The sequence below is a fragment of the Chelonia mydas genome, chromosome 5 (genome assembly GCF_015237465.2).
Source record: "Chelonia mydas isolate rCheMyd1 chromosome 5, rCheMyd1.pri.v2, whole genome shotgun sequence".
NCBI classification, from domain to species: domain Eukaryota; kingdom Metazoa; phylum Chordata; order Testudines; family Cheloniidae; genus Chelonia; species Chelonia mydas.
The window spans coordinates 34109355-34136146 of record NC_051245.2 but is presented as its reverse complement, the minus strand read 5'-3'; the positions used below and the strand labels follow the sequence as shown (position 1 = coordinate 34136146).

Sequence of the window (26792 nt, the reverse complement as noted above, 5' to 3'; positions counted from 1 at the left end):
CTATCAGCCAGTGAGGCTACTTGGCACAACATGCTGCATTCCAGGCATCAAATCTAGTTCTAGTGTTAGATTTAGTTTGGTCTCTTTTTAGTGGATATTTGTCCATATTGCTAAAGCAGTCACTGCTGGCTCTGCTCAACTGGTCGTGGGCCAGGATAGGTGCCTGAGTTTCATTGGTGGAGCTGTGTGCATAAGTTTGGCTCTAGCCGCGGTATTAGTCCTTGAATTGAGCTATTATCTCATACTGGAACTCTTTTGCCAGCAGCAGAATATGATGTGGACTCTTTAGGGAGTTGGAGCAGCGACAGAGTCCATGTGAACCATGTGACCTGATGATGTAAGCAGGACCACAATAACTATTTTTCCAGGCTGTTTCTAGCCAGTAGAGAGAATGGGCCTGTGTTCTTCTCCAGCAAAACTGGCTTTGCTCCTGCGTCAGAGGAGGGGTGGAAAAGAGCCTCAGTTCTCTTCTTTCTACCACCAGTATCTGTTCTACTGAACCAGCACTTTCTCTTTCCGGTGTGAAACCTGGCGCAATGAACTATTCATTTTTATGAACTCCAAATTTAACCACAATGGTTTGGTTATCTTTAAGAGGAGTGGATCTGAAAATTAATGCATTAATTATCTTAAAGATTATGGGCTAGCCTCTGGCCCCTAATATGCCTGCTCTAGACATCCAGTATAATCAGTTGTGCGGGGTTCCCCTTGAAGAGGGAGCCCCTGAAGTGGTGTAGAGCCAACATAAGGTGGAATGTCTCACTTTCTCCCCAGTCCTGACACAGTAGTGTGATAGGAGTGTCGTAAGAGCTCTGCTGTGCTCCAGCTGCCCCAGTGACCCTTTCGGGACTGTTGTAATTGGCAGAAATTATAGCAGCCCTGAAGCTATTGTAATGTATCCTAAGGACCAGCCTGTGGCTTGAGGCTCAAAGAGCTATAAAAGGGTGTGTCTTCACTACAGAGTTACCCCGGATGATCAGCACCCATCTTGGCCTACCCCAGGTGTCTGCTGCCACACTGCAAAGCCGTATTCAAGTTATTGCCTCCTTACAGGTGCTGTACTTGCTTGTGTGTGTCACTAGGACTCCTAGGGGCATATCCTATGGTTCTTTGTCCTGCAGTAAGATGAGATGCTCTGATATTTCTCCCAGTGACTTGTGAGAGAACATCTCTCTCTCCTTTTGGGTATACAGGGGCAATGGTAGGAAGATACTGGATGACTATCACCACTGGAGTGATGTATATATTTTTAGCCTGTGTCCTTGCTGCAGAGGGGGTGGGTTCCAGCCAGAGTGAAAGCAGAATCCATGCTCTAACCCATACCCCCAGCCATGCTAGCTAGCCCAGCTTGAAAGCCCCATTAAAATTGGTGAGACGGTTTTGTGTGTGGATAGGAGGCGGACTAGAGGTACACCCAAGAGCCCTGGTTATCTCTAGTGATGACATACCCAAAGTGGTGTACAGCTCTGCTGCACACCCCTGAATTTTGCTAGCTAGAGAAGGAAATGGTCCCCAGAATGTGGCCTTATGTCTGCACCGTATTTGAGGACCTAGCTGTCCTTGGACATGAATAAAGACACTTCTTGGTGCAGATAGCACAAAACAATGTTGACTCCCAGCACCATGGACTGTGAAGGCATGTGGCATGGTTCTGGAGCACAGATGAAAATGTAAATATTTACATTGGAGAGAGAACCAACTATTTCAGGAGGCTAGGTTGACATTTCAGGAGGCTAGGTTGGGGCTAGGCCCCACCAAATGGTAGTCATTAATATAGGTACGTTTAGATTCCTTATATTGGTTAAACCATTGCTGTCTTCATGTATCTGATCCAGATTAGTTAAACAGTTACTGCTCAGTAGCTATCCTGACGTGACTGAAAGAGAAGTTATCTGCAGATCTTCTGGAATTATGGTTATCAGCAGTGATGGGGATCTTGTGAAGTGACCTGTGGTATTAAAATGCCTGCAGTGCACTCCTCCCTTTTATTTCAGGGCTCTGTGACCTGATGGACACAACAGAAGAGTTTATCTCCTTCAGCCACTAAGAAAATGTGGTGTTTGTTTTCTGCTGTTCGGAAATGGCCAAACTTTGCATTTGTAATTAACTAAGTAGCTCATGTCCATTGAACTGTTTAGAGAAGCAGTTTCTGCTTTGCACAGTCAGCTGAAAAAAATTTCAAGCATTTTCAGCTGGACTTCCAGTACGAAGCTATTTCACCTTTTATTGGTGGGGCTTTTTTAAATGAGTCCAGTCACTAGCTTAGTAACAGAAGTGGTTTGTGTGGGTGATTCACACCTGGTAAAGATGAGAGAAATACTGGAATATGTTCCAGCATGTGTTGGCTGACACAGAATCGATCACCTGGCGTCTCTCTCTTGCCTATGTGGTCAGGATGACTTACTACTGTTCTGATACTTTAGGCTGATATCAGATATACTTACTTTTTTTTTTTTTTTTTTTTTAGCGGTTGCTTCACAGAGAGGACAAAAGCTGAGGCAAACTAATACTGAAGTGTTGCAATGCATAGTTGTATCCCCCACAAAAAAGATGAAGCTAACACTGCAGACACCCAGCAGTACTATGAGCATGTAGCATTTCAGGAATGAAGGGGGTTTTTTTAGGTAGAAAACCAGAAGATCTAGAGTTAACTGTCACACTGCACTTCTCAAATAGGGCACTGACTCACTCAAAGTCAGTCAGTCTTAACTCTGTCCTGTGTTTTTACAACATGGTGTAATGAAACCCTAATTCTTGAGCCTCTGTTTTTTGTACTTCCAGTATGAGTGTGGTGTTGGTGAAATTATAGGGCGAACAGATGGTGATGTAGCAGTCATTTTTAATTTCATTTTAATATGTTGTCTCAGATCAAGCTTAAAGAGGTGCCCAGGTGGTAAACTGCATACATCAGTCTCTGCTAGAGCTGTATCATGGAAGTACATGCGGATGATACTAAACTGGGAGGAGTGGTAGATACGCTGGAGGGGAGGGATAGGATACAGAAGGACCTAGACAAATTGGAGGATTGGGCCAAAAGAAATCTGATGAGGTTCAATAAGGATAAGTGCAGGGTCCTGCACTTAGGACGGAAGAATCCAATGTACCGCTACAGACTAGGGACCGAATGGCTAGGCAGCAGTTCTGCGGAAAAGGACCTAGGGGTGACAGTGGACGACAAGCTGGATATGAGTCAGCAGTGTGCCCTTGTTGCCAAAAAGGCCAATGGCATTTTGGGATGTATAAGTAGGGGCATAGCGAGCAGATCGAGGGACGTGATCGTTCCCCTCTATTCGACATTGGTGAGGCCTCATCTGGAGTACTGTGTCCAGTTTTGGGCCCCACACTACAAGAAGGATGTGGATAAATTGGAGAGAGTCCAGCGAAGGGCAACAAAAATGATTAGGGGTCTAGAACACATGACTTATGAGGAGAGGCTGAGGGAGCTGGGATTGTTTAGTCTACAGAAGAGAAGAATGAGGGGGGATTTGATAGCTGCTTTCAACTACCTGAAAGGGGGTTCCAAAGAGAATGGCTCTAGACTGTTCTCAATGGTAGCAGATGACAGAACGAGGAGGAATGGTCTCAAGTTGCAGTGGGGGAGGTTTAGATTGGATATTAGGAAAAACTTTTTCACTAAGAGGGTGGTGAAACACTGGAATGCGTTACCTAGGGAGGTGGTAGAATCTCCTTCCTTAGAGGTTTTTAAGGTCAGGCTTGACAAAGCCCTGGCTGGGATGATTTAACTGGGACTTGGTCCTGCTTCGAGCAGGGGGTTGGACTAGATGACCTTCTGAGGTCCCTTCCAACCCTGATATTCTATGATTCTATGATTCTAAGTAGTATGTTGTGAATGTGCTCAGAGCACTTGCATGTATGCACATATGCAACACTGTGGCATAAAATTTTGTGCTGTTCTAAGTTATGATGTATGGAACATTTGCATTAACCTGCAGTCATTTTTGGGGGAGGTGGGGATTATAGACTTTAGAAGCTGCTTGTCTTTTTGTTATTACTGGGGCAGAATGAAAGTTATTGCTGTTTGAGAGTCAGCACTTTGTTTGAGAAGTGCAACCCTACTTCTGAATTCGCTGGGTTTCTTGATTTTATTTTTTAATTCCAAGGTGGTTATGTGCCTACAGTCTTAACTTTGCCTTAACAAAAAAGTCTTTTTTTTGTTTTGGAATCTCCTTCATTTTTACAGTCCTAGGGCCCACAGAAGAAGCAGCCCCTGTTTCAGGAAGCCATAGGAGGTCCACAAGAGGCCTAGTCCAGCAAACTTTAGGAGAAAAGCAAAGGGAAAATGCTCCTTTGTTCTATAGGTCAAGGTCTTTGGCTAAATACACTGTCACCCACCCTCCTGGGGCGAGGTCTCTATGCTACAGACACCTTAAGGTAGTGGTTCTCAAACTTTTGTACTGGTGACCCCTTTCACATAGCACACCTCTGAGTGCAACCCCCCTTATAAATTAAAAACACTTTTTATATATTTAACACCGTTATAAATGCTGGAGGCAAAGTGGGATTTGGGGTGGAGGCTGACAGCTTGTGACCTCCATGTAATAATCTCATGACCCCCTGAGGGGTCCCAACCCCCAATTTGAGAACCCCTGCCTGAAGGTCTGCAAGGAGGAGTCTCACTTTTTTGCAAACCCTTTGTGGACCCTCACTATTACAGCTTCCTTCCTGCAGAGCCCATGAAATGCGTAGGAGTGGAAATCTTTCCTGTTACTCTCCTAATGCTCACAGGAGTGGGGCTGTTCTCTTAAGGTCTGCACCAATGGCTATTGGTGAGGAATGCAGCCAGCAGGAGACTTGTAGGCCCTCAGAAGCAAAGAGGGGTGCATAGAGATGAAAGAACTTCTGCATTCCTTTTGGTTGCTTCCTGCTGCTCTGCATCCTCTAGCTGGAGTTCTAGGGAAGGAGATCTCTGCTCTCCCACCTCCAAAAGTTTTACAGGCTGTTCAGCTCCCTGTGAGCGCTTCATCTCCTGGAACCTTATGAGGCCTCCAAACTCCACATCATGCATTAGGCTCGTAGCTAATCCATGCACCTTACAGGTTCATGGGTCCCCCCCAAGACTTTAGACTTGTGGTTTCCCTCTGTCCCCCTGTCAATAACCAACCCTCTTATTAGACTCCTGGGGAGACTTAGGAGGGCTAGTCATTCATTGGTTGCCTACATGTACTTACAAGTCAAGTCTTGGGTTGTTGGGAGCCTCCGCAAAGTCCTAGTAGGTGGAGGGTGAGCCTTCTCACCTTCAGCAAACTTCATAATATCCGTAGGAAGACAGCGATAGCTTCTCAACTACCTCCTTCTACCCCCTCCTACAAATCTCTCTAAGCCTGCTGGAGCAGGGCTCTGTTGAGGGATACTGGCTGAGAGTGGAAGACTTGAGAGGTCATGGGGGCAGACCCTACCCCTTCCTGTGAAGCTGCTGAAATCTGTAGGAGAAATCTCCCTTATGAGCCTTAGTGGCTTACTGGCTGCACCCCTCCCCGCCATGGGCTGCTTGATGAGAAAATGATTTTATTTAAAAACAAAAACCCTCCCTAAGGATGGGTTTATACCTACCCCACTGCCTGTCAGAGTCAACATAGCCCTCCGGCCACCATTTGTGGCAGCTCCTTAGGGCAGGGACTGTAGCCCCTCCTGGGCAATCCCGTATGGCTTGGGCCCTTCATTTTCAGTTTTTATTTTATTTAATCTTTCCTGGGAATGTTTCAGTGTTTATTACTACAACACAAAGAGGTGAAAATCAGTGCAAAAAACGATTAATTTTTCTGGGTAAATATCGGGGTGGGGTGTATTTAGTAAATTAATACTTTGAATTCCATTCAACGATGTGGTTTGCTGCAGAACTAAAACAGAACTCCAAACATGTCACCTCTGAATTTAAGAAAACAATATACAGTATCTCTAGTCCCCCAAATAAAACTTTTCATTTGAATAAACAGTTTGTTGTTGTAGATTTAGAAATTATTAGCCTATAAATATTTACATTTAATAATTGGACCACACCATTTGCAGCACGTACATTCAACTTCATCCTTTTCTCCTGTTTTTATTTTTGGTTTTTTTAAACTTTTGAATACTTCCTTGTGCTCTGAAACATTCTAATACAGATTTTTGTTTTCTTCCCATTTTAGTGTGTCAGATCTTAAACCATTGTCTGCTAACAGCTTGAAATGTGTACGTGGTGAGCGTGAGATTCATCAGTACATTCAGATGCATATGCACTTCAGAGCTTGCTTGCGTGCATCTTCTAGCCCAGGGGTGGCCAACCTGAGCCTGAGAAGGAGCCAGAATTTACCAGTGTACATTGCCAAAGAGCCGCAGTAATACATCAGCAGCCTGCCATCACCTCCTCCTCCCACCCCCAGGATTTCCCACCCACCGGCCAATCAGCAGCTTCCCCGCACCTCCTGCCCACTGTGATCAGCTGTTTCATGGCATGGAGGCTGTGGGGTGGAGAGGGGGTAGGAATGAGGATGTGACAGGCTCAGGGGACGGGGCAGGGGTCTTGGGGGAAGGGGTGGAGTTGGGGTTGGGCCTGGGGCAGAGTCGAGGGTTGAGCAGTGAGCACCCCCAGGCACATTGGAAAGTTGGCACCTATAGCCCAGCCCCGGAGTCGGTGCGTATACAAGGAGCCACATATTAACTTCTGAAGAGCCACATGTGGTTCCAGAGTCACAGGTTGGCCACCCCTGTTCTAGACTGATCCATAGCCTTACTTCAACAGGCAGCTTTGCATATACACACAGACTAACGTATTATCATAATACATACATCTCATGCAATGTGTTATATTTTCCTAATAAAACAAGGTGGGATTTTTTTTTTTTTTTTTTGTATTTGGATGATACAAAAGCAGGGTGAAAATTGGAAAACTGAATAGTACTTTTTTGTAAAACCTGGGAATTTTTCTGTAAAAATTGGTTTAAACTGAAAACAAAGGGGCTTACTTATGGCCTAGAGCTGCTGCATCAGTTGACTTAACCTGTCTGTCGTTCTTCCCCAGGGCAAGAGTCTGTCTAGCCTCAAGGGGCAGCTGGGCAGCCCTAGGTCCCACAGTGTTCAGTCAAGCCCCAGTTGTAGTTGCTTGTGACGGGGCACACCCTCACTCTGGTGGAGAGGAAGCTAACTAGCTCTTCTGGATTTGTCCAACACCGAGGTGCAGGTGCAAGGCTTGTTCTGCCGGGGGGGGAAGAGGGAGCTTAAAAGAAAAAACCTGCCACAAGAAGGGCCAGTGAACAGGAAGAAGGCTGCTCCACCTCAGACAGCTGAGATAGGCCAGCTGAGGGAGCAGCAACTGACCTCACCGCTCCTAAAGTGGCATGACCCAGCCTCAGCAGTACGCCCCACAAGGAGACAGGAGGTAGACCCCATTTTAGACTAAGTCCAAAGGGCTGACCCAGGAAGGCTGCCTGTTATCTAGGTCATCCTTGTCTCTTTATTTTCTTATGGACTCCACTCTCCCATGAAAGAGGGGAAAGGACTCTTCTTTTCTTTTTTTGCCCAACCCTGCTTGGGTGTCTGCCGGCAGGGAGAGAGAGACATTATAAAGGACCAGAAGTTGGGTCTAGAGGGGACTTGAGGGAGCCCCTGCCCCTGACAAATGTTGGAGAATGCAGGCATAACCACATTTGGTACAAGGGGTTTAAAAAAGGGGGGGGGGGGAGAAGAGGTAAGCAATTGGGACCTGGAAGCCCTCCTACAGAGTGGGAATTTTGGGCAAGGACAGAGGAATCACCCTAACTTAGCCTTTGTTGGGTGAACAGTATCTGCACTTCATGCTTCATGCGCTTCTCACATATGAGATTTTCCCCAGAAATATTAATAGCTAAGGGACTAACTTCACCTCCCAGCCAATGTGTGAATTATGTTCCCTTCTGAAAGTCTCATCCTGGAAAACCTAGGTGTACCACCCACAGACTGATTGCCTAGTACAGCAATTTAATAAGATGCTGAAGGGAATGGTGAAATGCTTTGTTGATGACTACCGCAAGCAGTGGGACCAGCTATTCCCATCGCTCCTGTTTTCCATAAGGAGGTCCTGCAAATGTCTACAGGGTTCTCTTTGTGGTCGTCAACCATGAGGAATCTTGGACTTGTTAGGAAAAGATTGGGAGGAACAAGACATAGGGGCCTTAAGCCTTACGATATGCCTTATAATGAAGGGAACAACTCAGAAACATAGGGGTTTTCGGTAGAGAGAATTTGAGAGAGGCCCAACTCATCAGGAAAGAAATTACAAGAGAGGGGCATGACTACAAACTTTCCAGCCGGGTGACCGTGTTCTCCTGCAGCAGAATCTAAATTAATGGCCCAATGGCAGGGTCCATTTCAAGTGGTCAGGCAGGTCATAAGAAATAGGACTACCAGGGAGGAGAAAAGAAATCAATATCTATCAAGTGAATCTTCTCAAACTTTGGAAGATGCAGGAGGCCCTGCTGATAACTCCCTCTCCTGGGACCCTAATTCAGGTCCCATTGGTACTCAGCAGCCAAGAACTGACAACAGTACGGGGCGGTGAGGGGCTCTGCCCTGCTCAAAGGAAGAAGCTCCTCTAATTTGTCAGATTTCACAATAGTATTTTCCACCTGCCCCGGAGAATGCAGTTCATCCCACATCATCTATAGACCACGCCAGGCCAGCTGGTCAGGGAGAGCTCTAGACCATTGCCACAGAGGTTGTGGGATATAGTCTTAGAGGAAGTGTGAGTAATGCTGGAGATGAGGATAACTATGAAATCCAAAAGTGAATGGAGGAGCCCCACAGATCTCATTCCCAAACCAGACGCTTCGGTTTGGGTTTGCATTGACTTTAGACAGGTTAATTCCATCTTGAAATTCAACACCTACCCAATGCCAGGGTAGATGAGTTACTACAGCAGCTGAGATTGGTGAAACACCTGAGCACTACTGACTTAAAAGGGTATTGGCAGATCCCTTTATCCCCTTTCTCACAAGAGAAAACACCTTTCTCCACTCCTTTGGGTACTTCCAGTTCAAGACTCTGCCTTTTGGTCCCCGTGGAGGTGCCACAACTTTCCAGTGGCTTATGAACAGGATCCTCACCCCCGACATAGGCGACATTGTCTATAATCCTAACTGGGAAGACCACCTACAGCACTTAAAAGCAATATTAAAAGCCCTACAGGATGCAGGACTTACTTTTCAGAGTTAGCCGTAAGATAGCCATAGATGAAGTAACCTATTTGGGGTACCGTGTTGGAGGCAGCCTTGTGAAGCCAGCGGTCAACCAGGTAGAGGCCCTAACAGCGTGTCGCATTCCCCAGACAAAGAGGCAAGTAAGGCATTTTCTCGACTAGGTTTATCCGTGTTTCTGCCTCAATCACAGCCCTTCTTACGGACTTCATGAAAGGCAACTACTCTGAGATGACCCAGTGGGATGAGAAATATGAGGATGCTTTTAGTGAACTGACAACATGACCATGCCAGGTGCCTGTGTTCTTCAGCCCTGATTGTTTTCTTGGGAGCTCAGACTGCACACCGATGCCTCAGACGTCAGGCTCGGCATTGTACTGTCTCATAAGGCTTTGGAGGAGAAGAGCACCCAGTCCTCTACCTGAGTAGGAAGCTTTTCCCTAGAGAAAAGGCTCACTCAAGATTAACTGGACCATGGATTCCCTTGGGTATTACCTGTTCTCTCTGGTAACAGATCATGCTCCCTTATGCTGGATTCACACAATTGAAGACCTAAATCCATATATAATGCTGTTATACCTTGCACCACAACAGCAGGTGGGAAAGGACCATGCTAACGCTGCCCTAGAACAGCCTTTCCAGCTTGAGGGGTGGGGCATGTGAAGGGATACGCCCTCACACTGAGGAGACTAACGAGCTCCTCTGGGCCTGCTCAACATCCATGAGGCACATCTGCAAGGTTTGTTCTGCCTGGAGGGTGGGGAAGCTTTAAAAGGAAAAATCTGCCACAGGAAGGAGTAATGAACAAGAAGAGGGCAGCCCCATCTTGGGCAGCAGAGACAGACGCATCAAGAGGGAGACAGTGGCAGGCCCTATTGCTCTCAGATCTGTGTGACCCAACCTCTTAAAGCAGTATGTCCCAAGAGGAGTGGCTGGAGGTAGACCCCATTTTAAACTAAGCTCAGAGGGCTGACCCAGGAAGATGGCCTGATATCCAGGTCACCCTTGTCTCTGTCTGCTTATGGTCTCCTCTCTCAGATGAAGAAAGAGGGGAGAGGACTCTTATTTTGTTTGAAGAACTTCCCATTGGGTGTCTCCTGGGGTGGGGAGACAGACAGACATACATAAAAGACCAGAAGTGGGGACTTGTGGGAACCCCTGCCCCACGGCCAGAGCTTGCTGCCCCACCACCCCAGGACTGAAGCCCAAAGCCTGAACCCACCACCCCTGGGAAGGTGGGGAACTCACTGGCTGCCTGATCCCACGGCGTTGGTGACACCAGAGGGGGGCAGGGCCCAACCTCGGCTGCTCGCCCCAGCAACCAACAGCAGCCAGCAGCAACAGGGAGGGGGAGGTTTAAGACAATATTTTGCAATAATGCCCACATCATCTAAGTACAGTAACTCCTCACTTAAAGTCATCCCAGTTAACTTTGTTACGTTGCTGATCAATTAGGGAACATGCTCGTTTCAAGTTGTGCAATGCTCCCTTATAACCTTGTTCAGCAGCCGCCTGCTTTGTCCACTGCTTGCAGGAAGAGCAGCCCATTGGAGCTAGCTGGTGGGGGCTTGGAACCAGGGGGGACCAGCAGCCCCCCTAAGTTTCCTGTCAGGCAGCCGCCCAGTAGGCTGTCAATTGCCGGGCAGTTCAGCTGTCCCTCCCACCACTGCCATGTAGTGCTCTTGCCCTCTGCCTTGGAGCTGCTCCCAGGAACCTCCTGCTTTCTGTGCAGAGGGGTGGGTAGAGGGGGGCTAATGTCAGGGTGTCCCCCTCTCCCCCCTCCTTTACCCCATCTCCACAGAGCTGGGGGGGAGGGTGGGGGACAGGGCTCAGGATGGAGGGAGCTTGCTGGCAGCAGCTGCTGTCTCAACTTGCTTATCTACTTAAAAAGGCAGTGTACTTAACGTAGGGTCAGCGTACTTAAAGGGGCAATGTGTGTGTGTGTGTCTGCCTGCCTGCCTGCCTGCCTGCCATGCTGTTCTCCTCTCCCTCCATTCGTGCTGCCTTGTAGAATGCAAGGCTACATTTACAACGATGGGTTAACCCTTGAGGGCTCAGCTGAGTGCTAGTTCATCATTTAGCGGTAAGACGTTCCCTGGGAAATAGCCCACCCTCTGACTCCACCACCATATATATATATTTCCCTGGAACCTAACCCCCCCTCCCTTACATTAATTCTTATGGGGAAAATTGGATTCGCTTAACATGATTTTGCTTAAAGTAGCAGTTTTCAGGACCATAACTACAACCTTAAGCGAGGAATTACTGTATTTCTATTATTTTTTTTAATTGATGCTGTTTCTGCAAAGTAGGGAAAATCCAGAGATTCACTTCCCAGATTTCCTCTTTGGTGTAAATTTGTATGGAAACAGTAAACCTCTTGAAGACTGACATCTGAAATACCTGAACTCTGCCATGTGAAACTCATGGTGTGGCTTAGGTTTTGTTTCAAAGCAGTGTTCAGTTGCAGAGTATCTGTTCTGTTCTGCAGATTCGTTAATGTTTGCAAAGGGCTTTGAGGAGTACTGTAGAAGCACGAAGTATTATAAAGTAGCTTTAAATACATGACCTGGATTTAGTAGTTAGCCTTAGTGGACAAGAAAGAACACTGTGTCCTAAGGGCAGGATTATAAGGCAGCTGGGGGGATTGCATGGTTAATGATTTCAAGTAATATTTGTATAGCAAAGTAAAGGTTTTTTTTATTGTATTTTTATTCCTTTTTTTTTTTTTTTGGTTGTATGAAGTAACTGTACTTATGGCCTGAAAAAAGAACATTTCAGTCTTCTGAAAAGTATTTTTCTCAAAGGATTTCTGAATTTTCTTATGTAGAGCTACAGAATTCCATCTCAGCAGTTTTTGCTCTCTGGAAAACAGAAGTCACATCTTAAAACAAACTTTATAAATACCTAATATTTTTAAAGTCCCCCCTCTTTTTTTAGGGGGGCGGGACATTTTTTAACAGCAGCAAATAATTCTCTAGTTGCAAAAACCTTTCCATTTGTGTCTGTGGCTTCTTGCAAAAAACCTCAAAGTGGCTGTTTTTCAGCCCCTACGTAGTATTTTTAGAAATGGAGTATTAGACCATAGGCTGGGAGGAAATTTGTGTTCAGCATGTGTGTGGTATTTTCGTTATAGGGTAAGCATTAAGTGAAAAATGGCTAAAAATTCTTTAATCATACTCTGTGAAAGCTTCTATAAAATACATCTGTGTGTGTGTCCAACTTAGTAAATTAAAAGCACGGTGGGGGAGCTGACCACTGTTAATGGCACCTACCATTTCTAAGGTAATTTAATAATGACAGTTTATATAGGGACAGGAGAGCAGGAGAGGGAGGATGGACAAATCAACACCTACACATGTTTGTGGAACTACTTAAGGCGTTGGAATGGCATCCTGTATTTAAGCATTAATTTAGTATTTTTTCTCTTACACTGATCTCTCTCAGATGCAGTGACACCTCCGTAATAAATCACAGGGTAAATCCTGTTGATCTAACATACTTTCTGCAGTAATGCTGTGTGAAATTTACTGACAAGTTCCATAGTTTCAGTGACAGAATGTTTAACTCTGAAATTCAGTCTGCTTCCAATTATGCAGGAAACTTTTCACTGCACTTTAATGAAAACACAGGAAAGGGGGAAGGATTCAATCCTGTTCCCATCTGAAGGCAGTTTTATCAGTGACTTCAAGTAGGAGCAGGATTGGGCGCTAAAGAAATCAAAAGGGGACGTGTCGTCTGCATGTACAGATATACTCCTCGTGTCGAGCCTGTATTTTATATACATAGTGTGTGTTACTATAACCATGAATGTAATAAAATTCACACCTATGGATGCATACAAGGATACGTATTTTATGCGGGACTGGCTTTAACTTTCATAGGCCTGTATATTTATGGGACTACAGGGGAGAAGTTGTATTCCTTAATGTCTTGTGAGAGGATTATTTTAGTGCACTAAGCAATGTTGTTCATCTGTTTTAAACTGTTCATGTCAACCCAGGTCTTGTTCCCATTGCTCAATTCAGTTTTTAAGAGTGATTGATTAGAAGGCAACTTCCCCCCCTCCCCCCAAAACCACTGGCTAAGTCTATTAAGTTTAAATTCAGTTAGAAGCACCCTGATAAAAATAACATGGAATTTGCCACTGCAGCAGCTGGCTTATGAAAAATAACCATCGCAAGCACTTAATATCCGAAAATGCACTTGTGATAAACAGCAGCAGCTGTTACTCTCTGAAAGTAATTACAGCAGCAGATAGTCATTTCAGTGAAGTGACTGAAAAGAAAGTGCTGTGTGGGATGACTTCTCCCTCCTTCCCAGGTTGTGAACCTACTCTTAGAAAAATGCGGGACTGTCCCGTTCGGCTGTGGAGTGTGGAAGAGCTCAAGGGTTTCTTAAACTTGATGTAGGTGTCACTGTGCAAGTCTTCAGAAAGGCTCTAGGACGGGTAAAATATACATACCTAACTGTGTGCCTCCTATCCATCGTTATAGGATACTTCCAAATCTTGAACCGCTGTGGCTAGTGGTTACTTTCTTAATGTGGAATTGAAGTTTGTTTAAACATAAAACCTGGGCTTCCTGTTTGCCAGCTGTCTGTTACCCAGAAAAGGGCCAGCATTTTGCTTTGGGAGTACGTTCTGCTTGAGGGAGGTTCAAAGACAACATTTTACCATTAGCTCAGCTTTCTGTAGGCTGACAAAGAAAGCTCTAACCAGCTAATCTGCACCAGGGTGTCTCAAAATGTTCTTCTAGTAGAGACCACATTTTTGAAGGACATGTAGCTGTCTTCAGGGGACTTCAGCAGCTGGAGGAAAAAAAGAGAGCTAGCACTGAATGACCAGCTAGCTCTCTGTAGGCCACCATGTGCTGTATGGACCACCAGTGGCCCATGTAGAACCACTGAATCGATTGTAGTATGAAAGCTGAGGTAACATAAAACACAGCTTTTCACCCTTCACATGCTATATTGCTCTAAACTATACTGTCTGGCAGTTAATATACACAGTAGCAAAATAATGGCAATGTGGAATGAAGTCACACTTTGAAACCTATCTGCAGAATAAGCTGTGTCCTAAGAGGACCTGTTTGGCATTTACACTCTGAATAAACTTAGCTTATAGCGTCTTTTTCTGGGACTGATTTCACCCTGACCCTGCTTGGGGGGGGGGGGGGGAGGACAAGTTATTTCTGTCAAGGGTTGATCTTTTGATACTCTGTTTATAGCAGACTGAAAATACCAACGTGATGATGTAATAGTTACTTTGAAAAACCAATGGAACATTCCCCAAACATTTACCTTTGGAAAGTAGCACCTTTAATGTACAGTATTTGCACAATAAACTTAATGGTTATAATAGATGCACATGGTTTTTGAAGTTGGCTGTGGAAGCATTGACATTAGGTGGTTTGTGTATCATGGTAGCACATGAATCCTGTGTGGCTCAGTTGATAGCACTTCAGATCCTGGGCTGCAAGGTTATGAATTCAAGTTTTAGACCAAGATTTAAGCTGTTGACCAATGCTGCTGCTGTTTTGAGACCTTAAGCACACATCCCAGTTCCATTAGCAATTTCTTGTATAGCTCTTGTAGAGGATAGGATAATAGTGTGCTTTTTTTCCTATGACTAGATGGGTTTGTGTTGCAAAGTGAGTTATTGCTGAGCTCCCAAATGGCTGCTGTTTGCTAGCAGTCACTATTCAAGTTGTACCATGAAGCAAAATCAAAACTGTCCCTATTAAATATATTGTAAAGCATTTAGATTTCCTGTGTTTGGAAGAGGCTCTGTAAAAAATCTTGCGAACACTAAAGTCACAAAACACAGTACAGAATAGTTGGGGTAAAATAACAAGGAGTTTTGCTTAAAACAACATCACTAAAAAGTGACTCTGTAAACTTTTTGTGGTCTATATTAATTACTAATCTTGATAACCTGTTCAACTTCTTGCTTACATCCAGTACAAGATTTCTTAGGTGTGTCTAGGGTATTGGGATTCTTAATTGTATATTGGATGGATCGAGGAAAAGCTCCTCTCAGCTGGAACATGCGGTCTCTAGCCTGTCTCTGTACTGGAGATAATGGAGTGTGATAGACAAAGGCAGTGTCTTGTGTGGATTATATGGGGAAGGTAACATATAAGATCTAATGATCTGTGTTTTGTACTCAGAAGGGGGTTTGCAGGAGGGAGCATAAAAGCTGTGATCTAAGGACAGGCTGATATGAAGTTACAAAGTTGGGTTATGCTTAAAATAGCTCTTGTCATATTTGAGTGTAATACATTTTAATATGAATCTGGAAAACCTCTTCCACTTGGGGCGATTTCCACTTTCTGTAAAAAGAAAACATCAGCTGTTCAAAGGCAATAATTAGAGACAAGGCAGGTTAAAATTCATTTCAGTTTTACTGCTTGGACTTGGCTTTGGCTCACGTCAGATGCATTTATTTATCATCACAGGCTCTGTGCATTTGTGGTTTTTTAAAAACTTTTTTAAAGCAGCAGAATGCCAGCTGCTTTACCAAGAGGCAGGAAAGAAGGGGGGGAAAAAAATAAAACAAGCTAGCGGGGAAGGTGAGGCGGGGGAGGAGAAGGAAAAAATGGCCACAAACTTTGTCCCTCCCACCCCCACACTAAGAATCACTTTCCAATATTCCAAGACTTTTGGGGTGCAGTCTGTAGAGTAACAGTTTAGCTCCAGTGATGTAAATACACACGTAGGTGGCCAAATTATTTAAACTTTGTCAAAACAACCTGAACACATTTGTAGTTTTGTGGTATCCTTCATTGTAATAGCTAAATTAGCTTTCTGTTTGGCTATATTTTGCAATTAGAACCAGAATTTTATGCTGGATTTACAAAATTATTATATGGGCTTTATTTATGTCTACACTAGTTCTTATGTCAGCTAAACTTTTGTTGCTTAGGGGGATGCTCTCCTGCGGACATGGTTACTGCTGCTCATTGAGCTGGTTTTATGATGTCAATGGGAGAGCTCTCTCCCACTGGCATAATGCAGTTACATGAGCGCTCTTATAGCAGTACAGCTGTAAGTGTAGACATGGCTTAAGGGGCAGGCTGTATTTAGCACCATAGTTATTGCAATCACGTGTAGATAATTAAGGCCTGTATACTCCTGCTTAAATGGTTATTGTAGAACTTATGTATTCTATACTCATGCTGTTGTCTTTTGTTGCTTTCTGTTTAGAGTAAGAAATATTTTTTGGAAACCCTGTAAGTTATATCTGACAGCATTTTAACACCCTAAGAAGATAGCTTAGCAATGAATGAAGAGCTAGTTAGCTTTAATCAGTAGAAATAGATTAGATCAATATCTCCACTGTTCACTGGGATCCTTCTTCCATTCCTTAAATGGCTTTAGTCTGGCACCAGAAGATTATAGTTCTGAAACAATTTAGCCCTTTGTCAAATCAGGGCTAATGCACTGTATTCCTTTACACAACATATAACAAACTAAGGGTGGGGAGTAGCATAACTATACAAAACATTAAGACTATAGTTGAATTAATACTGAAATCTCTGCATTCATATTGTACTGAGCTGTTGGGTATTTACACTAGAGTAACATAGCTTGGATTTGATATTCTGGAACTACTGTGCTGTTTCAAACTAACTTAATATTCAGGGGTATGGATCATATTATACTTCTGAAATGTGAATACTGACTGATGTAACTTCTGATTAAACTTGAGTAACCTGGGGCTATGATTTATCAGCTGAGCAGTTCTAGATGAAAACTAGATGAAAAATGCTTCGGAGGTGCTTGATAACAGCTTTTCCTGTCTTTCAGCTTTATCTTCAGGCCAGAATGAAAGGAGATTGGGCAAGACTTGTACGTCCCACAGCGCAATTTGGTCTCATTGCAGCATCTATCTACGTGGGTCTCTCCCGTGTTTCTGATTACAAACATCACTGGAGTGACGTGTTGACTGGACTCCTTCAGGGAGCGGTGGTAGCTGTGCTCATCGTAAGTTCATAAGTAGTTCACTAAGACAGAATCAAAGGTATTTTAAAAGTAGGTTTTATGCCATGTGTGGCAAGTACAGGCTCTATTCAGGGGGAAACGTACAGACCTTCCACATGCTCTGAAAAGTAGTGGGGCTGGGGTAGGCAATAGAAGAAAAACTTGTACAGAATTAGATCACATTATTACCACCATAGACTGTAGAAGCCTCAGTAATGGACCAGGACCCCAACTGTGCTAGCTGCTGTAAAAACAGAGTGTAAGATCTTTGGGGCAGGAACAGTCTTTTTGGTCTAAGACAGATGAATACAGACAGGGGAGTACCAAGAAACCATGAGAGAGTCCTGGCCAGTGATCTCAGCACACCAGCACTGTAACTCTTACATTTTTTTGTAGACTTAATGGGAAAGGAGGTTTGAAGATTAATTAGAAAGAGGATTAGGTAGTTTTGTGGATTTTTTTTTTTAATGTTTTTGTTCAGAGAGCTCCTCCCAAGTACAAGGGGAAGCATGGGAGAGAGCATGAAGGTGCCTGTTCGAAAATTTAACAAGCGAGCAATGGAGGGTCGCATCATGGGTAGATCAGAGGCAAGAGTTGTCACTTCAGTCATGAATGAGAGATGACAGGTAGGGTGGTGATAGGCAGTGAAGGGCTTTGAAAATGAGGTCAAATAACTTATTATGGGAGGTATGTAAAGAGGGTGACAAGGCCAAAGTGACGGGCTAGGAAAACTATTTATTTTTGCAGTAGCATTCTGGATTGAGAGTGTGGAGCAAGGCTGCGTTTGTCAAGACCAGAAAAAAGAATGTTCCTGTAATGGACATGAGGAGTCTTGGCTGTACGGAGAGATAGGAAAGACTGTATTTTAGATGTTCTGTAGAAAGAATCGGCAAGATTTAAACAGAGCCTGGGTATCGGGACCTAGAGAGAGGTCCAAGTTGAAGAGTCTGAGTGACAGGCAGGATAGTGGTGGTGTCCTGTGCTGGGGTGAGGAGGTAGGGGAGGAGATTCAGAGCTGTTAGCCATGTTGAGCTGGATCCACAAGGAGATGTCAGACGGGTAGAGATTTTAGTATGGACAGAAGGCAGGCTTGAAAAAAGGGTAGATTACCCAGAAAGGGGAGCAAGGACAGAGCCCTGTGGAAATCCCACAGAAAGCTGGGGGTAGGGGGAATGAGGAGGATCCCCTAAGGACTTATAGGGGACAACTAGGGGTCACCAACTGAAATTAATAGCAGGTTTGAAACAAATAAAAGGAAGTATTTCTTCACACAACGTAGAGTCAACCTGTGGAAGTCCTTGCCAGAGGATATTGTGAAGGCCAAGACCATAACAAGGTTAAAAAAAAAAACTAGATAAATTCATGGAGGATAGGTCCATCAATGGCTATTAGCCAGGATGGGCAGGAATGGTGTCCCTAGCCTCTGTTTGCATGTATGAATGAATTATGCATGTATATTTTTTACCTGTGATTTACTGCAAGCTCTATTTAGATGGAAATGAAAACTGGTTTTGTGCATTTAATTGCATTTTTTTTACTAAATGAAACTACCTTCCTTATGTGCTACTAACTGATGTATTAAGTGAAAGAAGTATCTAGTTAGTGAATTGAACTGAGTGTTTCTGGTTGTCATGTCCTTCAACACTTTAGAACTAGTAAATCTCATCCTTCCACCTAGCTTTTCTTCATAATTGGAAGAGGACAACAATCTTTTTTGGTTTCTCAACTTTGAACTAAAATGAAGAAAATACTCTCTGCACCTGCAGAAGAGGTGACTTCTGTTAAACACTAGGTTGAGCACTTCATCAGCCTCTGGTTCCAGGGGCTTAGTGAAACCACTGAACTGCTGGAAGGCACTGGCTGTTTTAAAAACTAGCAGCAACCATCTGCTGCTTAATATTTTGTTCAGTAGATAAATTTACTTTTAACAGAAGTTGTCAATTTCAAATAGGTTTTGAGTGTGCTGATGGGCCTCTATGAATATTTTGTCATACTGGGGTTGAGTGCACAACATATAAATGGCAAAATTAACCACAGATACTCCTAATGAAACTTTTATATTTTAAAGCAGAATATGTGTAGCAATTTGAAACTTATTTAAATATAAAATGATAGGAATGCTTTGAATCTGCTTCATCTGCTTCACAACTGTGCCTTGGAAAGCAGTGACACCCACTGTGATGCATGCAACTTACACCTTTAAAACCTTCCTTATTAGTGGATGTTCTGGTGATTCTCCAGAAACTAGGGTGCAGTATTTGCTTGATAGTTTCACCATAAAGTCTACTTATTAATTGTCTGGGACTTCAGTTTAAGATTGTGTGAAACTAAGTTTAGCTCAAATACATACATCCATTTTTCTGTTTCATCCCAAAATACTGAAGGGGAAATATTTAGGTTTCACAGATTTTCTGGTAGTTGATCAGAGCTTTAATATAAATAGCTCTTGTAGTCATGATTCCTCTTAGAACCAGTTACTTTAGTGCCCTGGCTCCATATATCACTACACAAGACCAATCCAAATTCATAAGAACTTGCACTGTAAGACTACCTCCTTAATGTGGATAGTTTTAGCTGACAGACAATGGGTGTAGAGTTTTACAGGATTCTAACAATGTATAATTTGTTCACTTAGGTGGTGTATGTATCAGATTTTTTCAAAGTGAGGGGATGTACATTTAAACCCAATGAAGAAGATTCACATACGACTCTACATGAGACACCAACAAATGGAAATCACTATGGCAGTAATCACCAACCATGATCCTGTGAAGTCTCCTGCTTTCTAAAAGAAAAATGAATTCATAAGTCTCCATATGTAAAATAAATGCCTTTAAGGGACTGCTGCTGCTATACCTCCTGGATGCTCACTTTACATGTATATAGTAACATAACAGCATTGTGTATATCTAATAGCTTTAAAAATCTTTTAAAAAAAATTCTATTAGTTCAAGCTTACTGCTTATAAAAACACTTCTGTAATTTTTTATTAAAATAACATGGTAACACTTATGTACAAACAGCACTGTGTATGGAAGATGCTTTGCTAGAATGCTTCCTGTTTTAAATACATACATCATTAAATGTCTGTCTTGGAGGTGAAGATGGCAAACTGGCCTGATACCACCAGTCTAAAATTATTCTGCTCCGTGAACAAGTCTCAGATTGCTCCCAATCCGTAATGAGCTTCTAGAACATAGATTTTTTTATAGGTAGAGACTTGCAGCAAACACAATGTCTCTCTTGATTTTGGTAATTCCTATCAAAAAGAAAAAACAGATTAGTATTATTGTGTCAAAATATATAGGTAAGAGCTGAACCTTGTGACACTACATTATGTGGTACCCGTACTAGTCTGAGACTTGTATATTCTATGCACGGTGTAAGTCATGACTTTAGACCCATGGATAAAGTACAGTGAAAATCTACCCTTGAAAGGGTAGCTGTATTATCCTTTTAAGCAGTTTTTTTCATAAAATTTGGTAGATTTATGCTTATAGCAGCTAGCTTTTACTACTATTGCAAATAAACTCTAAAGCCAAGTCAGACTTTCCAGCACGCGTACCTCTCTATAGAAAGAATCAAGTTGACAATGTGTTAAATTAAAATAGTGCTTTTTCTCTCAGATAATGTAGGATTTTCAATAATAATTCAAAAGAACTTGGCTTGAATATTTTCTTTAGAAGCTGAAACAGATTTAGTTCATAGGTACATACTTTCACCCTTCTATTTATAACCATATTCTAAATACATACCTTCGGCAAACTTATTTTCCAGCTCTGTGTTTCCTATGGCCTTTGCTGCTTGACACATCTGTCGAAGCAATTCTTCTAGCCGCCTCATACAACGAATTATGCTACCTAGATGAAAATGAAGCCTTTGTTTTTTTAGCAGTCACTTCACTTAATGGCAACAAGAAAGTTGACTAAATTCATTACATGACATATCATTAATGTAACTTGAGCTTCTGCATGAAGGATATCCTTAAACAGTACAGCTTCAGGCCTACTTCCTTAAGTACAATGCTTTGGATTTGTAACAGAATTCCATTTTAAAACCACTGACTTCATATGCCAACTTACATTCCCACAGTCCAGCTTTCATTTCTAGAAATTAAGCTTATTGGCCATGTAAAAGAACTCTTTGCTCCTGAAACTTTAGTTGTTACCGATTTCAATCAGCTGCTCACGAGTTTTAGAGAGCCTGAATATTGCACAAGAAATTTAGCCTGCACTGCAGGCATACGAGCCAGAGATGCTCAAAGTATCAAGACCTCCTCCTACCATAGCCATGCATTCCAAAAAAACCTCCAACCCCATCTAAAGTAACTTTTCTATGGAAAGGTGATTGTCACTTGTCCAGACAATTTTTGCCACTAGAGAAGTATAAAATAGAATAAAAGTCATGAACAGCTGAAATACAGATAGCCTTGAAAGAAACAACCAATAGGCATTTTGCACATAATTAGCTCTTTTTCCAGTCTTTCCTTCATTATAAACTGAATACCTGAACTGACAGTAGCATTTGTTTTTTGATACATGGATTCCCTTGTCCACTGTTCAAACTAAGGGACAATCGGATTCTAAAAGCAATGGGATATAAAGCAGGGAGATTACTGAGCAGATGGGCTTTGAATGTAGGTGTTAAAGACTTTGTCCCATTGCCAGCTCACTTTCTCTGCTACAATGAATGGGGCTAGTGGAGACTGCACTAGATTCTGGTGCATGACATGTTCCACATCCTATACAGGTGTGTAGCATAACTAAGTACATGTAAGCACAGTACTTGATATACCTAAAATAGAAGGATGGTAAATACGTATAGTGTGCTATTATACAATTTTTGCTTCTTTGTTACAATCTAATTTAAAGCTAGTCTGTGATATGGAAATATCTGTCCAGTATAGATTTCACATTTGACTGTAAACAGCACTGAAGTGATATCCGCATGGAGAACAAGAAGCTTCAGTGTAATTTTTTATCTAAATTTCCAGCAGATAGTGCACTATCTGCTGTGGACAAGCTTCTCTTTGATTAATTTTTTCAGGCAGAGTTGTGACTTCACAGATGACTGATACTACAAAGCACAAACGGGTCTGGAGGAAGACTGTAGAAGTGACAGTCCAGAGTAATTTATCTCTGCCACCCAGGCCTAAAGACACCCCTCTTTGAAAATAAAGCCCTAATTCCACAATTGTCTATATTCAGTGAAAGCCTGCACACATTTGTTTTGTTAAGGCATTCTTCATATGAACACATTCATTGCTGCCATTATGTCATCTACTACAGCAGGAGTAACTCCTGCAGTATCTGTAAAACCGCTTGCAGCTATTGCAGGTTAAAAGCCGTATGGCGTCAATTACTGAGACAAAGCACAAGTCCAAAATAAGTGAACCATCAGCAGTTCCCCTGAGCATAGCCACGCTGCATTTTGGCAACATCAACTCAGTTTTCTGGAAGTCCCTGCTAGAGTCTGTTCACAAGAATACAATTCCATCAAGCACCAGCTTACAAAGAGAGGCTTCATTATAGCTGTTGCAGACAAAACAAAGTTGTACACAGCAACCAGTTATTCCTAAACCTACATTATCTTCCTTTTAAAAAACCAAGTCAATCTATAAATGTTTAAACAGATTATTGCTTGGCAGTTTTCTTTTTCAAAACTCTAGGTCCCTTTTCTCTCCCGTTCCCCCCCTCACTTCCACCCCACTATGACTTGTAAGTATAAGACCCCTTCATGGCCACTTTACTTCTGATTGTTAGGGACTGGGTTGATTTCTAGTCACAAATCAATGCTGCTGCTATTTAGCAAGAAACCTTTCTTTGGGAATGATACACAACACTCCACATTTTGGAAACAGCTTCCTGCATTCAAAGGCTCAGTCTGCAACAGGAACATTAGGCGCTGCAGTTGGTGCACCTCCACTGCTGAGGGCAGCTGTAAGGTAGAAGGACAGAGCTGCTCAGAAATGTTTTGCCAAATCTATTTTAGATTTGATAAAACTTGTTCAAACACCAGGCAGGTTTCTACGGGAAACCTGTGAGTGTTCTAGGGTCTACAGCTTGTGGCAGGGAGCCTGCCAGCCACTGGAACGCTGGCAGGAGTCAGGCATTCAGTTTGTAGTGAAGGAAAGGCTCTGGAAAAAGAGCTAATTGTGTGTAAAATGCCTCTTGGTTGTTTCCTTCAAGGCAGTTCATGGCTTTTATTCCATTTTATACTTCTCTAGCTGTAAAAATTATTTGGACAAGTGACAATCACCTTTCCATAGAAAAGTTACTTTAGATGGGGTTGGGGTGTTTTTTTTTTTTTTTTTTTTTATGCTTGTGATGGCTCTGATAGATAGTGATATTTTGAGGATTTCTAGCTATTGTGCCTGTAGTACAAGCTAGATTTCTTGTGGCTCAGGTCTCTAGGAGCCCTGGGGATTCCCAACCCCAGGACAGTCTGCATGGCAGGGCTGCCACAGACCCTGGGAGCCCTGGCAGCAGATCACTCAACTGACATTGTCAGTTTATTTTTTTTCCCCCAGAAACACCATGCTTCACTATTTCCAAAATGACATTTTTGTCTTGCTGAACAGTTTCCGCAAATTCAGTTTTATTCCAATGGAGAATTAACCCAACTTCTGAAAATCCAAAATTTCTTACAGACTAAAAATCTTGAGTTTTGACCAGCTCCAAAAGGGGGGGATCAATTTGTTTGTTTGTACAACCGTCAGCGTTAAAAATGTCCAATCCCCATCTAGCCTACAGCTTCCCTCATTGCTACTGTTGGTGATGGAGCTACACTGCTCATGAGTTACACAGTCTAATTCTTCCACCAGAGATCCTGCCCTGGTGCCTGCTGGTCCAGATCACAAAAAACCTGGATGTAACTGTCTCCCATGTAATAGCAAAGAACATACCTGCTAAGCAAGCCCTTCCTCTAGCCACTTGCTGTGCAGAAAAAAGGGAGGAAAAAACAGGGGGTTGTATCTAAATCATCATTGTGCAGTGTTTTTACTCAGTACAATTTGGTGTTTTTGTAATAATGAGGAACAAATTAAGTATGCAAATGTTTAAGCTCTCCCCTTCCCCCCAGAATGTCAGATCCTCACATCTACCCCTGTCCACAACACAATGGGGAACAGACGATATTAATCTTGTCCTCAGTGCCAAAGGCTTCCACCCCCTCTCCTAGGTGCCAAATGCCTCCTACCACCATGCCAAAGTTTCTAGTTCTCACCCCATCCTATCCCACCATACTACATGTTGCTTTCAGTGTGGAAGAGAATCTTGTAGTATGGGGGCAATTTCAAATTAGAAAGAGTTAGGGTTTGTCCAGACAAAATAGTTAGTGTGAGACACGCCAGGGTGTAAATCTAGTGGGTCATGCTCTAACTGTCTATGTGGATTTTGTTAACATGCACTAGAAGTTACCTCGTATGCACTGACCTACTACCAACATCTAGACAAGCCCTTCAATGGAGACTTGTATTTAATATAACAATAATCACAGTGTTCCTTATTTTATTATTCATTTTCATATTCAATTCAATAAAAGCTTGTTTTTTAATCTACTTGAAACCCCTATGTCAATGTACCACAGGATTCAGTGTCACTATGCTGCAGAAACTCAGGTGCTTTGATATAAAAATGTAGATGCAGTGTGGTACAAAGTCCACAATGCTTTATCTGGGTAAATCTTCAGAGAGTCAGCATTTATTTTTGGACAATTCTGCAGGAATTGTCTCCTTTTACAAACCCCCTTAAGGGACGAATCATGCATCTTCACCCTCACAAAAGATGAAAGATAGACCGATAAGGTTAGAGTAAAAGTCTGCTGGCTCCACCATTGCAAAGAGTGACCAGAAGGCTATGGTAGCCATAATGGCTAACAGCAAACAGCCTGGGCTGTGACTCTGTTCCCCATTTGCAGCCAGCAGTCCTCTTATCCAGAACACAGGAAGTATGTAACAAATGGAAAAGTTGTATTTTTAATTGCCTTTGTGTGGCCTTTCAGCCAAGAGTGAACTGGAAAACACATGAAGAACGGCTAGCTGGGAGTAGCTCTTGATTTCCATCATCTGTTTCCCTCCTTATTCCTTTGGAGCGTATCTCCAAGGGATACAATTTCTTCCAGTGGTCAGAAAGGCAGCCTCTCAATAGGAGGAATCTGCTGAGGCCAGAAGTACTGATTGCCAGGTTTTCTGTTGGTCACAGGAAACCTAGCTTAGTAGGCTTTTGGCACTAAACATCAGATTTCCAGCATAAACTAATGATGGCCAGGAATTCAGAATAAATGAGCAAGAATGTGTCAATTTCATTATTTCAAAGATTACCGAAACTGATCGAACACAGTAACATTGTGTAGGGAAGAAAAGTGCTAGCCAACACAGTGCTGGCCACAGCGCTGCTGGCAGGGCAGGCTAGGACATGTGTTAAGCATGTCACTTAATCATTATTAAAACACTGGTTCTTAAGATCAAAGGCAACACAAACGCGCCCTGTTTTTGATCTTACGATGAAGAAATAGTAATTAAACTGACATGATGCTGAGCACCATTCCGCCTGGACTGCTGCCCGTGATGTAGTCATGCTGGTTAACTTGATTCACCACAACCACCTTCAAGCACAGGGAGATTCTGCCACACAGATCAGCCCCTAGAGCAGGGGAAATTCTGTTTTTGTCCTTTAGCTTTGGAGGAACTTGCTGTCTCTTACACGTGTATGTAGGTGATGTAAGCCATAAAAGTGGAATCCTAGGGCAGGATAATGGAACTGTAGAAATTTCCCTTCTTCAAAGAAGAAAAAGGGAGGAGTGAGACAATTTTTGGTTTGAGGCCCACTTTCTTGAGGAGGCCTGGGGGTTGCTGCCTTCACTGAAAGTGTATTACACCATTTGAAAAGAGGCAAAGGAATTAGGCAAGGTTCATACTGGAAGTTTTATATAACCATGAAGTCACATCAAGGACATAATGGCTCACAACCCTCAACCTCAGTGGAATTAAGCATTAGGAATGATCTACTAACTCCTTAAACTCCAGCTGCCCTTCAGACTCCTTGACAAACAAAGAACAAAAGCCACTAGCGCTAATGAATCAGCAGAGTTTTCATAAGGACCCGATGTGGTAGTGGAGACACTACTTGCCTGGAGAGTATTGAGTATTATAATAAAGCACTGGTTCTGCTATCGTTAAGGTCAACTGAATAAAAAAGGGCTACGTGAGTACAATTAGCATAACAAGAGTCTGCAAGTGTGGCCTGTTGGATGCTTACGCACACAGTGCACTAAACTGCCCAGGACAGCTATAAATGTGTATGTGAACTTTCCCTCCATTGTGCTGAATCCTTGAACTAACAAGAGACAAGAAGATTCCCTTCATTGACCTACATGCTTCATATCACGAAATGACAAGACCTATGGTACTATGGGCAAGCAATCGCCTTTCTCTGTGTTCTCCACAGCCCCAAAAGTTCAAAAATATCTACAGGCCTGTCTACATGGAACAGAGCCTTAATAGGTAACCAAGCAAGGTTACAAAGCTCATGAAGTATTTATACTTAGCACAGGACGTGAATCATATTTGCTCTCTCCTTACCAGTTACAGTCTAACAGTACGTCATTTAAGAATGTGCAGAACTTAAGTCTTAGACTTCTCAG

The 26792-nt window shown here is 42.9% G+C and overlaps 2 protein-coding genes across 4 annotated transcripts in view; one reads left to right on the top strand and one right to left on the bottom strand.

Moving 5' to 3' along the window:
• Positions 1–24708, top strand: part of PLPP1 (phospholipid phosphatase 1) — a 131656-nt gene extending 106948 nt beyond the window's left edge. For all 3 annotated transcript variants that reach the window (XM_027828549.3, XM_037902805.2, XM_043547537.1), the window contains 2 exons: positions 16977–17153; positions 19786–24708. In XM_027828549.3, coding sequence (XP_027684350.2) covers positions 16977–17153; positions 19786–19914 — 306 coding nt within the window. In that variant the 3' untranslated portion in view covers positions 19915–24708. The remainder of the gene's footprint in view (positions 1–16976; positions 17154–19785) is intronic.
• Positions 20110–26792, bottom strand: part of MTREX (Mtr4 exosome RNA helicase) — a 100326-nt gene continuing 93643 nt past the window's right edge. The window contains exons 26-27 of the mRNA XM_037902802.2: positions 20906–21010; positions 20110–20409 (exon numbers count right to left, since the gene is read on the bottom strand). Of these exons, the coding sequence (XP_037758730.2) occupies positions 20357–20409; positions 20906–21010 (158 nt within the window). The 3' untranslated portion in view covers positions 20110–20356. The remainder of the gene's footprint in view (positions 20410–20905; positions 21011–26792) is intronic.